This window comes from Grammomys surdaster, unplaced genomic scaffold (genome assembly GCF_004785775.1).
Source record: "Grammomys surdaster isolate TR1022 unplaced genomic scaffold, NIH_TR_1.0 330, whole genome shotgun sequence".
Classification (NCBI taxonomy): domain Eukaryota; kingdom Metazoa; phylum Chordata; class Mammalia; order Rodentia; family Muridae; genus Grammomys; species Grammomys surdaster.
The window spans coordinates 2,326,273-2,338,521 of record NW_021604749.1 but is presented as its reverse complement, the minus strand read 5'-3'; the positions used below and the strand labels follow the sequence as shown (position 1 = coordinate 2,338,521).

Here is a 12,249-nt window from a genome sequence, read left to right as displayed (position 1 = left end):
ACACACACACACACACACACACACACACACACACACACACACACACACACACACAGAGTCATATTCATACACCCACAGAAATAAAATAAATCTTGTATTTAAAAGCCTGGCTGGAGGTGGCTCTGCAGTTAAGAGCACTGGCTCTTGTAGAGGACCTGGGTTCAGTTCCTAGCATCCACATGGCAGTTAATAACTGTCTGTAGCTCCAGTCCTAGAAGATCTAACATCCTCTTTTGGCCTCAATGCACACTAAGTGGTATACATATCTAGGCAAACACTCATGCACATTCAATAATAATACATATTTTAAAAGACTGGGCATGGTATGACACATGCCTTTAATCCATTCAGGAGGCAGGGGCTAACAGGTCTGTGCCAGCCTGGTTTGCATAGCAAGCCAGGCCAGCCTAGACTGCACAGTGACACCCTGCCTCCAGGAATGGAGGCATATGCCCATAATCCCATAATCCCAGCATGTACTTGGGAGACCTCAAATTTGATGCTATGCAGAGAGAGACCCTGAACTGTGAATTTGTCTGACAAACAGTACAGAATATATAATAAACTCTTACAGTCTGCATGTGGGAGCTAATATCTGCAATCCCAGCACTTGGAAGGCTGAGGGAGCTATGGAGTAAGTCAAAGCAATATGAGCTATGGAGTAAGTTCATGGTTACCCAGGCCTCAAGACGAAGCAAGACAGTAACTAACATACTACACCAATGTCTCATATTTTTAATGGGTTCCTGGAACAGTTAGTTAAAATGCAGATTCCCTTTCTTTGCATTTGGGAACCAGTATGAGGCCTGAGATTCCGCCTTTTTAACAATAAAGGTAACAGTTGAAGTTGTGGCCACAGATCACAGTTTGGACAATGCTGCTAAAGATTCGAGAAGCAGCAGGCATCAGATGCCCCAGCAAGGTACATGCATATGCTTCTAAGTGAACATGCAAGAGCCAGGCATGGTGGCCTTTAATCCCAGCATTCAGGAGGGATAAGCAGGCAGAGTTCTGTGAATTCTAGGCCAGCCACCAGGACCACTGCGAAGAGAGTTCCAGGCCAGCAAGAGATACATAGTGAGGCCCTTTCTCAAAAAAAAACAAAGAAAAAAAATACGGATGAATCTTTCTCTTTCCTCATTTAGCCCAGCCCAGGCTGGACTGGAACGAAGGGTGTGGCTGAGGATAACCTGGAATGATGGTTTTTGAATGAAGAGGACAATTCCTGACCCTCTTGCCTTCACTGGAACTACAGCGGTTTATGACCACACACGTATAGTTAAAACCTGCATACACTTAAAATAAAGATAATCACAATTTTTAAAACTGCATGAAATTCTCAAAGCATAAGAACATTTAAAATATTTAGACATAGCATATAGTTAAAAAATAACAAAAATGTGAATTAAAATACCTTATTATCACCGGGCAGTGGTGGCACACGCCTTTAATCCCAGCACTTGGGAGGCAGAGGCAGGCGGATTTCTGAGTTCGAGGCCAGCCTGGTTTACAGAGTGAGTTCCAGAACAGCCCGGGCTATACAGAGAAACCCTGTCTCGAAAAATCAAAATAAAATAAAATAAAATAAAATAAAATAAAATAAAATAAAATAAAATAAAATAAAATAAAATACCTTATTAACACGTGGCATTAGTAAGTGTTCAGTCAGTAAAACTTTGTCTTCTGTCCTCCAGTCAAGCACCTCCACCCAACTCCTGTCCTCACTCCTTCCTCTGGCAGCACCGCCATTTCTGAATTTTACTAAGTATGGCGGGTGTCAGGCACTCCTAGCTGCATACACAAAACAGATAGTCCCTGGCCTACTACCCTATCTCCATCCCCACATATTTCCACACATGAATCCTTGTTTCTCCAGCTTTACGAAGGCCATCTTCTCCCAAGGCCACAAGGTACTTTCTACTTCCCTTCTTGAGTACAGAATCTAATTTCTCCTCCAGGAGACTATCCAGAGTCAGTCACTGGAGAGTCTGAAATGAGGCTTGAGCCAGGCCCCTGCTGCCCTCTGCTGGGCTCCCAAGGTATCTCAAACCTGTTGCTTGCCAGGTTGCCTCTTTGAGGGTTTGTCTTGGGCTCTAATCCAGTATGGGGAAGTAGAGATAGGAGAATGAAAATTTCAGAGTTATCTTTAGCTGTATCATGAATTAGAAGCTACAAGAGAGCCCGACTTGAAAGACGAGAAGGGAAGGAATGGAAATGGAGGCAGACAGAAGCTTAGTAATCTCTACAGTGCAGGCTGCTGCTGTTTCTTCTTCTTCTTCTTCTTCTTCTTCTTCTTCTTCTTCTTCTCCTCCTCCTCCTCCTCCTCCTCCTCCTCCTCCTCCTCCTCCTCCTTCTTCTTTTTGGTTTTGTGAGACAGGGTCTCTCTGTGTAGCCCTGGCTGTCCTGGAACTCACTCTGTAGACCAGGCTGGCCTAGAACTCAGAAATCTAAGCCAGCCTCAGCCTCTCAAGTGCTGTGATTAAAGGCGTGCGCCACCACTGCTCAGCTAGTGCAGGCTTCTTGTAAGGCGCTAGTGGAATGGGATTTAACAAGTGAAATAGTTGTCATCCGTGAATTCCTAACCATGAGGCCAGTTGGAGAGTGCTCCTGAGGAGGTTGATATAGAACAGCAGTCCTTTGGTTAGAACAGGCTTTATGGCTTACATTAAAACACCGTTTGTGTCTGTGAACCTATTATTTGTTCGGTTAGGACTCTTAAGATGGCAGCTCCTCTGAGACATTTATGTGCTTCTCCACTGACTGGAACTCAGAACCTGAAGCAAGTAAGTGAGAGATAAAGGGGGGGGGATAATTTGGGCTCTGTCCAATCAGTCTTCCTTGAAGAATACTCACTGCTAAAGGCACGTAGGTGTGTGAAAGGTGTTTTAGTTACTTTCCTATTGCTGTGATAAAATGCCATGATCAAAGCAATTTATAGAAGGAAGAATTTATTTGGGCATATGGTTGCAGAGGGCTGAGTTCATTATTTTAGGGAGGCACAGGGCTGGAAGCCACTCTCACATCTGCCAAGAAGGAAGCAGAGAGGAAGTGCGAGCAAGATGGAGCTATACACTCTCAGAATCTACCCTGTCTCAAAAAAACAAGCAAACAACAACAAAAGCAAACAAACAAAAAAACTATGGAGACAACTATAACAAAGCCCCTGTACCTGCCACCTTGCTTATAATTGCAATGTTAGCCAGAGCTCAAACTCTCTAGATGGCTCTGCCTCAGAGAGGGACCATTATCCTGACCTGGGAATTCAGCTAAACATTTCATTTGGTTTGTAGCCACGGCAACACATATGGCGTAAGAATCAATGTGACTGAGGTAAGGTTGCAGTGGCAGAAACAGCACCAGCATGGAGCTGAGAAAACCACTCCCATTTCTTTTTTTTTTTTTTTTTTTTTGGTTTTTTTGAGAGGGGGTTTATCTGTGTATCCCTGGCTTTCCTGGAGCACACTTCTGTAGACCAGGCTGGCCTCGGAACTCAGAAATCCGCCTGCCTCTGCCTCCCAAGTGTTGGGATTAAAGGCGTGCACCACCACCGCCCAGCTTCTTCTTTTTTTTTTTTAAGGTTTTTTTTTCCGAGACAAGTTTCTCTGTATAGTCCTGATGTCCTGGAACTCACTCTGTAGACCAGGCTAGCCTCGAACTGAGAAATCCACCTGCCTCTGCCTCCCAAGTGCTGGGATTAAAGGTGTGCACCACCACTGCCCTGCACCACCCCCATTTCTAACTAAAGCAAGTTCTAATTTGTACTTGACAGTGTAGAACAGTGGGGACAGAGGTGCCCTGCAGTAGAACATGGGCACACTGTGCACAGGCCATGGACCCCCATCCCCAGTACCCTACCTTCCCAGACCAAAGGACCTAGCTGGGTACCAAGGCATTCATCTGCATTCCCAGTGCTTGGAAGACGCAGGCAAGAGATCTTTATTCTCTACTACATAGTTCAAGGCCAGGCTGGAATACAGAGACCCTGTTTCAAAAAACAACAAAAAAATGAAGTGAGCCGGGCAGTGGTGGCGCACGCCTTTAATCCCAGCACTTGGGAGGCAGAGGTAGGTAGATTTCTGAGTTCGAGGCCAGCCTGGTCTACAGAGTGAGTTCCAGGACAGCCAGGGCTACAGAGAAACCCTGTCTTGAAAAACCAAAGGGGGAAAAAAATGAAGTAGGTAGGGTGGCAGCTAGAGTCACTTGATAGATTTTTCTCTTTCTTTTTTTTTTGCTTAATTTTTTTCTTCTTAAGATGGTCTCTTGCTTTGTTGCCCAGGCTGGCTTAGAACTTCTAATCCTGTGCCCAAAGTAGCTGGGTTGATTTGAGGAATTTTAAATTTTGACTCTTTGAATGGGTATCATCATACATTAGGACTTTACTAAAGTTAATCTTTATGTTGATTTGTCTAGGAAAATATAGCAATTATATTTATAATTCTTGTTTTGAGAGAGACTTTTATTGTCTGCAACTACATAGACCAGACTGGCCTCCAACACTTGCCTGTGCCTTGTCAGTGCTGAGATAAAGGTGTGTACCAGATACTTTAACTCCTCCTCTCTGTGTCCTGGGACACAGACATGCACTACTGCACTTGGCAATTCTACTGTCTTTAAAATGGGGGTAGAGATGGCTCAGAGCACTGGCTGTTCTTTCAGTGGGCTGGGATTTAATTCCCACCTCTCAGACTGAGGATGGCAACTGTCTGTAACTTGTGGGAACTGCACACATGTGGTGCACAGACATATATGCAAACAAAATACTCATACACACAAAATGAAAATAAAAACATCATATTTTAAAAAATGGGGTGGGCTGAGATGGGTTAGCAGGTAAAGGCACGTGCCACTAAGCATAACAACCTGTGTTCACCTCCTGTGACTCACATGATAGAAAAAAATCAACTCCTGCAAGTTGTCTTCTAGCTTCTCCACAACCACCTTGGTATGCATATATACGCACACAACTACAAAAAACCTACAAATCTAATTTCAAAATTAAAATGGGTACAAATTTTTCTTAGGGGGGGAGGGCACGGGGAAGACAGCCCATGTTGTCCTGGAACTCAGTCTGTAGACCAGGCTGGCCTCAAACTCCAGTGTGTCTGAAGACAGAGTGTACTCACATGCATAAAGCAAACAAATAAATAATACAGAAAGAGAATGTCGGAGGCCGTGCAATTAATTGTTGAATTTAAAGAAAATTTTGAAAACCCGACAGGGCGGTGATGGCTCACGCCTTTAATCCAGCATTTGGAAGGCAGGAGCAGGTGGATCTCTTAGTTCTGGTTGACAGCATACCCCTAAGATTTGGCACTTAAAAGGAAGTAAAACAGAAAATTATCAAGATTAAAAAATAACATTGAAACATTCAAGGGAAAAAGATGGTTAGTGGATAGTAAAAAGGTAAGAAAATTAGGAGCAGAAAGTCTAACGTGCAAATAAGCTCTGTAAAGAGAATTGAAAATGGGGATGGGTGAGCCTATTAAAGGATTAATCCAACAGTTCCTACAGCAGCGGCGCTGTGGGCTGAAACAGTACAGCATCCTGCAGACCAAATGAAAAAGAAAAGCTAGGTTCTACTGTAGCTCGCGCACTGCTGGCGCACTGCTGGCACACTGCTGGGCAATCAGCGTCCTAAACGCAGAGGAGGCGACCTGAGCAGGTTAGAAGCTAGAATCACAATGACAGCGGAGGAGGCGACCTGAGCAGGTTAGAAGCTAGAATCACAATGACAGCGGACTCCACACCAACACCAATCTCTTCTCGTAAGTTAGGAACATCAGCACTTAAACAGAAACTTATTTCTAACCTAGACCTTTTTCAGTTCTCTTGTCAATAACAGAGAGCCAGAAAAGGACAGTTCCCTAGTCTTAGCCATTTCCACTATAGAGTTCAGGCCGGCCAGTGCTACACAGAGAGCTTGTCTGAAACACTGTCTTATGCTGTGCAGCGGTTAAGCACTTTAGAGTTAGCTTCTGAGTTACTAACTGGGAGGTTGTAGGTTTCCATTTTTGACACTGTTTTAGGGGAGAATCAGAACCACTCACAGGAGTCGGCTCTCATCTTCCAGCCCTCAGGGAGTCTCCCCAGATCCTCCCTGAGAAAGTCAAGGGCAGGTTTTGTTTTGTTTTTTTTAAGATTTTTTTTTTTTAATGTGAGTACATTGTTGCTCTCTTCAGACACACCAGAAGAGGGCATCAGATCCCATTACAGATCAGATGGTTGTGAGCCACCATGTGGTTGCTGGGAAGTGAACTCAGGATCTCTGGAAGAGCAGTCAGTGCTCTTAACCACTTGAGCCATCTATCCAGCCCTGGCAGTTATTTTTTTAAAGGAAAAAAAAAAAAAAAAAAAAAAAAAAAAGGGGGGGCGGGGGGGGGGCCTCTAGTCCCAGCACTTGGGAGGCAGAGGCAGGCAGATTTCTGAGTTCGAGGCCAGCCTGGAATACAGAGTAAGTTCCAGGACAGCCAGGACTACACAGAGAAACCCTGTCTCGAAAAAACAAAACAAAAAAGATTGCATGTTTGTGTGTGTGTGCCCAGAGAGCCTAGCAGAGGGTATCCAATCCCCGGGCAGGTGGTTGTGAACTGCCTGACAGGGTTACTAGGAAATAAACTCCTTCCTGCAAATGACCGCTTTGGAGGCATCGGCCAGCCCCTTGTTTGACTTACTTTTTTTGAGAAAGGGTCTTGTTATGTATCCTTGGCTGGCTTGGATCTCATTATATAGATCAGGTCTGCCTCTGCCTCCTGATTTATGACTACAAATGTTACAGTGACATCAGCAATCCTGTGTTCGGATGGAAAGCAGAGAAAGCATAATCACCCAGCTTGAAGGCATGATTACTCAGTGCAGGGGCAAGAATTAAGAAATCCTGCCTCAAAACTAAGGCAGGTGAGGATTCCCTAAAGCTAGCTGCCCACCATAAACACATTGTGGTATGCATATACTTACACTCAAGAGCATGTATATTTGTGTTAAGACAAAAGGTTACAAACTTACAAAAAGCCAGTGAATAGTTCAATAAAGCACAACATGCCATAGATATAAACCTTGGAAATAGTTTTCTTCATGAACCTGGAACTATAAAAACAGATCATTTTAAGCTCTAAGACACATAGCAGAAACAGGTCACTTTTTTTCAAAAGGAAGACAGATGAAAAAAACATGGAAATTTTAGATCCTCACAAGAACACATTTGGACAAATAATTGTATACATGCGGTTTCCATGTGTCAGAGATGTTACCAAGAATATGAAATGATTTTTAAAGTAAAAATGTACTTAGCTGGGAGAGGCACATTCCTTTAATGCCAGAACTCCAAAAGTAGAAAAGCAAATCTTTAAACTTAAGGCCAGCCTGCTAATATGGAGTTCTAGGCCAGCTAACACAAGAGCTGAGACCTTGACTCAAACAATACAGTCAATGTGCAGGTAAAGCAAACAGTACTGGGAAATGCATTAATAATGGGTTTGAGAAATGGTCACACTGTATAGCCATGACTGGCTTTGAACTCAGTCAGCCTGCTTCCCAAGTCCAGGGCTAGCATGCTATAAACTTCTACTGCCCCAGCTCTTGCCCTGAGACTATTTCTGTCTACTGTGGTTACCACCCAACTTGACAGAGACCACCTAAATACAATCTCTTAAGGGCTTACTGAAAGTGGAGTTTGATCCATCCTGTTGTCCACACTGACGACATGGCACGTTGAATTTTGTTGGCCTACCAACCAGCCTGTAAATATGTTTTTTACACTAAGAGCTGAGGAGAGATGTCTCGGCAGTCAGCACTTCAGTTCCCAGCACCCACAAGGCAACTCATAATCTAGCTCAAAGGGACTCAACTCCCCCTTCTACTCTCTAAAAGTACTGCCCGTGATGCAGCCACATACAGTTTAATAAATTCATTCCCCAAACCAGAATGTATACCTTTGTTTTCCCCAAGAACCCCTAGAGATGGAATCAGCTCTCAGTCACCAGTGTGTGTCATGCTCATTAACATCTCACACACTTAAACACAGCACTCATCCTCGAGTCTTACAGTTCTCCTACATGTTGATAGCAACAACCCACCAGCCTTTACACCAGCTGGATTTGTAGTTTAAGTGGCCAGAGAAACCACCAACTAAACAGATGCTAGCTTTCTGCCAAAACACTTCCCCATCAACACATGCAGCACTGACAGAGAAAGAACCACAAAAAATAATTTACTCAAAGTGATTTTATTGCTTGTGTATACAACAGCATTTATGCCACTAGAGCGGAGGCTGTGGACGACTCACTGGGAAAAAAAGAGAGAAACTGGGATTAGTATGGGACTTCAGGACCCACTCAACTCTTTGCTATCCCTAACCAGCTACAATACCCAACTACATACAATGTACCAAACTGAGCGAGAACCCAGAAGTCCATCGGTTTAAACATGAGGATGAATGGCAATTCTCAGCCAGACATCTAAGGCCAAATATAACTGGCCAAAACAAGGAAATAGCTATATGGCATAAACTGTCAATGTTTGTACAATCATCATAGTGAGCAGTTCACGAAACAAAAGGGGGTTTGGGAGGTTCATTCATGGCTTAACCAGAGTCTGCCAACATGACTCTCTTCTTTTAGAAAAAAAAAAAAAAGAACATAAAAACCCAAACCACTCCCCCCCCCCACAACAAAACCCCTAACACCATAAACCAACCAACCAATCAACCAACGAACCAGCCAATCCAGATCTCACTACATATAGCTCTGGCTGTCCTGGAAGTTACTATGTAGACCAGGCGAGCCTCAAGCTCAGAGACCTGCTTGCCTCTATATAACATTTTGATTGAGCACTGTCCTTTGATTATATATCACCCAAGCAAGCTTTCCCACTACTATGACAGAGATGAACCAAAATGGCACTTAACCACAGGACCGAGAAAGGCAAAATGCCGACCACCACCCATTATTTACTATCTAGCCGATTTGCCAACACACACAAAAATCCTATATACTTACTATTTCCAATTGGGCGGGAGCACCCGCTTAGTCTTGTAGTATCGAGCCAGCCGGTGAATTCTGCTCTCTATCAGAATCAGGCGGAACTTAGCATCCTTATCCTAAAAATAAAAGAGATCTAAGAAAACCACCAAGTAAAGTAACTAAATACCTTCTATGGTTAGGTTAAGTTCTTAAGGCATTTTCTTATTACATATAGCCTTGGCTGTCTTATAAGACCAGGCTGACTTCAAACTCAAGAGATTAAGGGCATGCATCACCAAACCCACAGAAGCAATCTAAGCTCCTAGAATAAGTACCATGGTCACAAACCTACAAAAGAACCCCAGCATCTGAGACCAACTAGATGTCCAGGGGAGCTAAAAACCAAACCACCTATTTCAAGGAAACTACCATGTGGACGACTAGTCAGTACCCAGAATCACCTGAGAGAACCCAACTCAAATACATTTTGCCCTCGGAAGACCAGTACAAGTGTCTACACAATACCAGGTGTGCTGTCTTGCTTACCTTTCTGTTCCTCTCAAGGTGCTTTCGGACAGCAACTGCTTTCTTAATCAAATGGTAGAGATCCTCAGGGAGATCAGGGGCAAGGCCTTTGGACTTAAGGATTCTCAAGATTTTATTTCCTGTCACAAAGCGGACCTGCGCCACACCATGTGAGTCCCTCAGGATCACACCTGAAAAGAGAAACCTAATTTTCAACACAGACACATGGGCGCGCGCACACACAAAACCTTGAGCATGTGATAAATCCCCAACAGCAAAACTCTCCAAATTTCCAGCTCACTCAGACATCCAAGGAAGGTCTACCCAACATGGAAAGTCCTTCTGGTGGAAACTGCGAATGTTGGAACATCATCATCACAGTGAGCCTGCCAGAACAGATCTGACCAAAGGAACCAATGATCTCTACCTTTATACTTAGTGTTAACTAAGAGCACTTATTGGTACCTTTAAAACTGAATGTTGTTACTTTTAAACCTCAAATTACTTCAGATCAGCTGAGTTCATTTCAAGTGATTTTTTTCTGCATATTTCTATCGTACTTTATGGCCTAACGAGGGTATTTCTTCCTATAAGCAGTTATCATAGGCTCCAGAACCATGTTAACAGAAACAAGTTATTTCCCATTTGTACAAAGTCACAGCAGTTAGATGTGACTCAATTCCAGACGGTCCTTGCTCAGCTGTGGAAGCAGGATGAAACTCTTAACACATGGATTAGACACATTTGTTTTTCCCAGATCACACGAGAGCAGAAGGAAGAGATTCCAACGACACTCACCTATTTGGGAGGGAGTCAGGCCTTTCTTGGCCAATTTGTAAATCTGTTCCTTCACGTCGTCAGACGTCAACTTCAGCCACTGTAGATGGAACAGAAATGGGCCTTAGGATGACAAAGCACGGCGGCAACCTTCCACACCTCGGGCCCCATCCTCACGCGCAGATAGCTTCCCACGCCGCCCTCCAACCCTCAGCCTCTACTCACCGTGGGGACGCTACGGCGGTAGGGCAGCGCCGACTGGGACAGGCCCTTCCTGAGAACATAAGCATAGGCAGTAAAGCGGCGGCCCGCGCCCCAAGCAGCCCCACTGTCCCTTGACCCGCAGTCTGCACCCTCCTCTCCCAGCCCCGCGCCCCAGTCCCGCAACCTAGGTTGGCGCCGCGGGCTCACCCGGGAGCGTGCATGCGACCCATGATGGCGGAGGTCTGGCAGCAAAGAGAGAACGAGGTAGGAAACGGCGCAGGAAGTCAGCCGCAAAGGAAGTGACGTCAAGCAGCACTTCCTCTCACGCGGGGCGGGGCTACGCAGTGTGGCCACCGGAGCACGCGCGACTACGCATCCCAGCAGGCATTGCGGCGAGTCGTCACGCCCCCATTCTTTAGTTGAGCCGCTACGCCCAGGGACATTATCCCAGCTGTTATTCTTAACTAGAGTGGGCAGGCTTAACATCTATTCGGACGTCGCGTTTGAGGGAACCTTTGGCGGGTTCGAGACCTTGGCTGAAGGATTTGGATAATTTAGGCTGCAGGTTCGGGTGATTCGTCAGGCCTCCCTCTTCTCCCCCAACTCGTGCGCTGCAGGATGAGCGCGGTGCCTCTGTGCAGCCAACGTTTCAGTCTAGATCCTTAATTCTCGGTTTCCGAGCCCCGCCCCGATCTGTCCTTCCCTGCCTGCGCGCCTTTTCTACACAGGGCGTAGCGCGGAACCGCAGGCCCCCTACGGAGAAGAGTTGGGAACTAGTGAAAGAAGTTTCGAGAAGATGAGGAGTTGATCTTTTAAGGATGACCTAGTGCAGGTTCACTACATTGCGTTCCAAGAATGGGTGAATAGAACAGTTTTTATAAATGCAACGGAGAACAACAAAAGCATGGACCCAAGAAAGAAGAAACTCAGATGTTGACAAGTGACAAGGTTTAAAACAGTACTGAAACACTGATCCATATTTCTTTTTTGTTGTGTTTTGAGATAGGATATCTTAATGTGGCTCCGGTTGTCCAGGAACTCGCTACTAGCCTCAAACACACAGATGTGTTTCTGCCTCTGCCTCAAAAAAAGAAAACCCAAAAGCTGAGATGATGAAAGGCTTGAGCCATCATGCCCAGCTGCGTTCTTTTAACCCATCACTAGTTGAATAACGTTTTCCAAAACATTGGGAACTTGAACCAGATTTGTATTTTTTTTTCCTGGCAGTTGTATTTGATTAATTAACCAGATTCATACTTTTAGCCCAGTACATCAAGCTTGGCTTCAATTTGCAATCCCTAAGTGAGAATCTTTCATTTCACTTTAACACATTTGCCCGAATACAAATTCAAGGTTCCTTATTCTTTCTCATTTCCACGAGTCACTCCCAACACATCGCACCACAGAAATCTATCATGCAAATACTTCATTGTTTCCACGGGCACCCCAATCCTATCCATCATCTCTCAGGCGCTTAAGTGGTGTCCGTCCCACTGTTTTCAATCCATTGTCCACCTAGTGGTCAGATATAATTTTTTTTTAAAGACTTAATATGTGAGTATGGGGTAAGAGGATAATCTTGTAGAGCCCTTTCACCTTTACCTGGCTTTGAATATCAAACTAGGGCTGTCAGCAAACAGCATGCACTTTTGGCTACCGAGACATCTCAGGGGCTCTCTTATACTTTCTCTATGTATTTGAAATAAAACCCAAGTCCCTGGCCTCATGTCCTACCACTCTGTCCTTTTTTCTATCCATCCCAGGCACATTACTGATCCTATACATA

The 12,249-nt window shown here is 44.7% G+C and overlaps 1 protein-coding gene and 1 non-coding gene across 2 annotated transcripts; both read right to left on the bottom strand.

The window, feature by feature from the left end:
• Positions 1-8,202: 8,202 nt before the first annotated feature.
• On the bottom strand, positions 8,203-10,771 carry Rps13 (ribosomal protein S13). The gene is made up of 6 exons (XM_028778227.1): positions 10,671-10,771; positions 10,485-10,533; positions 10,281-10,359; positions 9,504-9,673; positions 8,994-9,094; positions 8,203-8,280 (listed from the first exon to the last, which is right to left on the bottom strand). The coding sequence occupies exons 1-6, from the start codon at positions 10,691-10,693 to the stop codon at positions 8,247-8,249; spliced, it is 456 nt and encodes a 151-aa protein (XP_028634060.1). The 5' UTR covers positions 10,694-10,771; the 3' UTR covers positions 8,203-8,246.
• Positions 9,780-9,866, bottom strand: LOC114630161. Its single transcript, XR_003712779.1, has one exon. It is a non-coding gene; the product is annotated as a small nucleolar RNA SNORD14 (small nucleolar RNA).
• Positions 10,772-12,249: the final 1,478 nt, after the last annotated feature.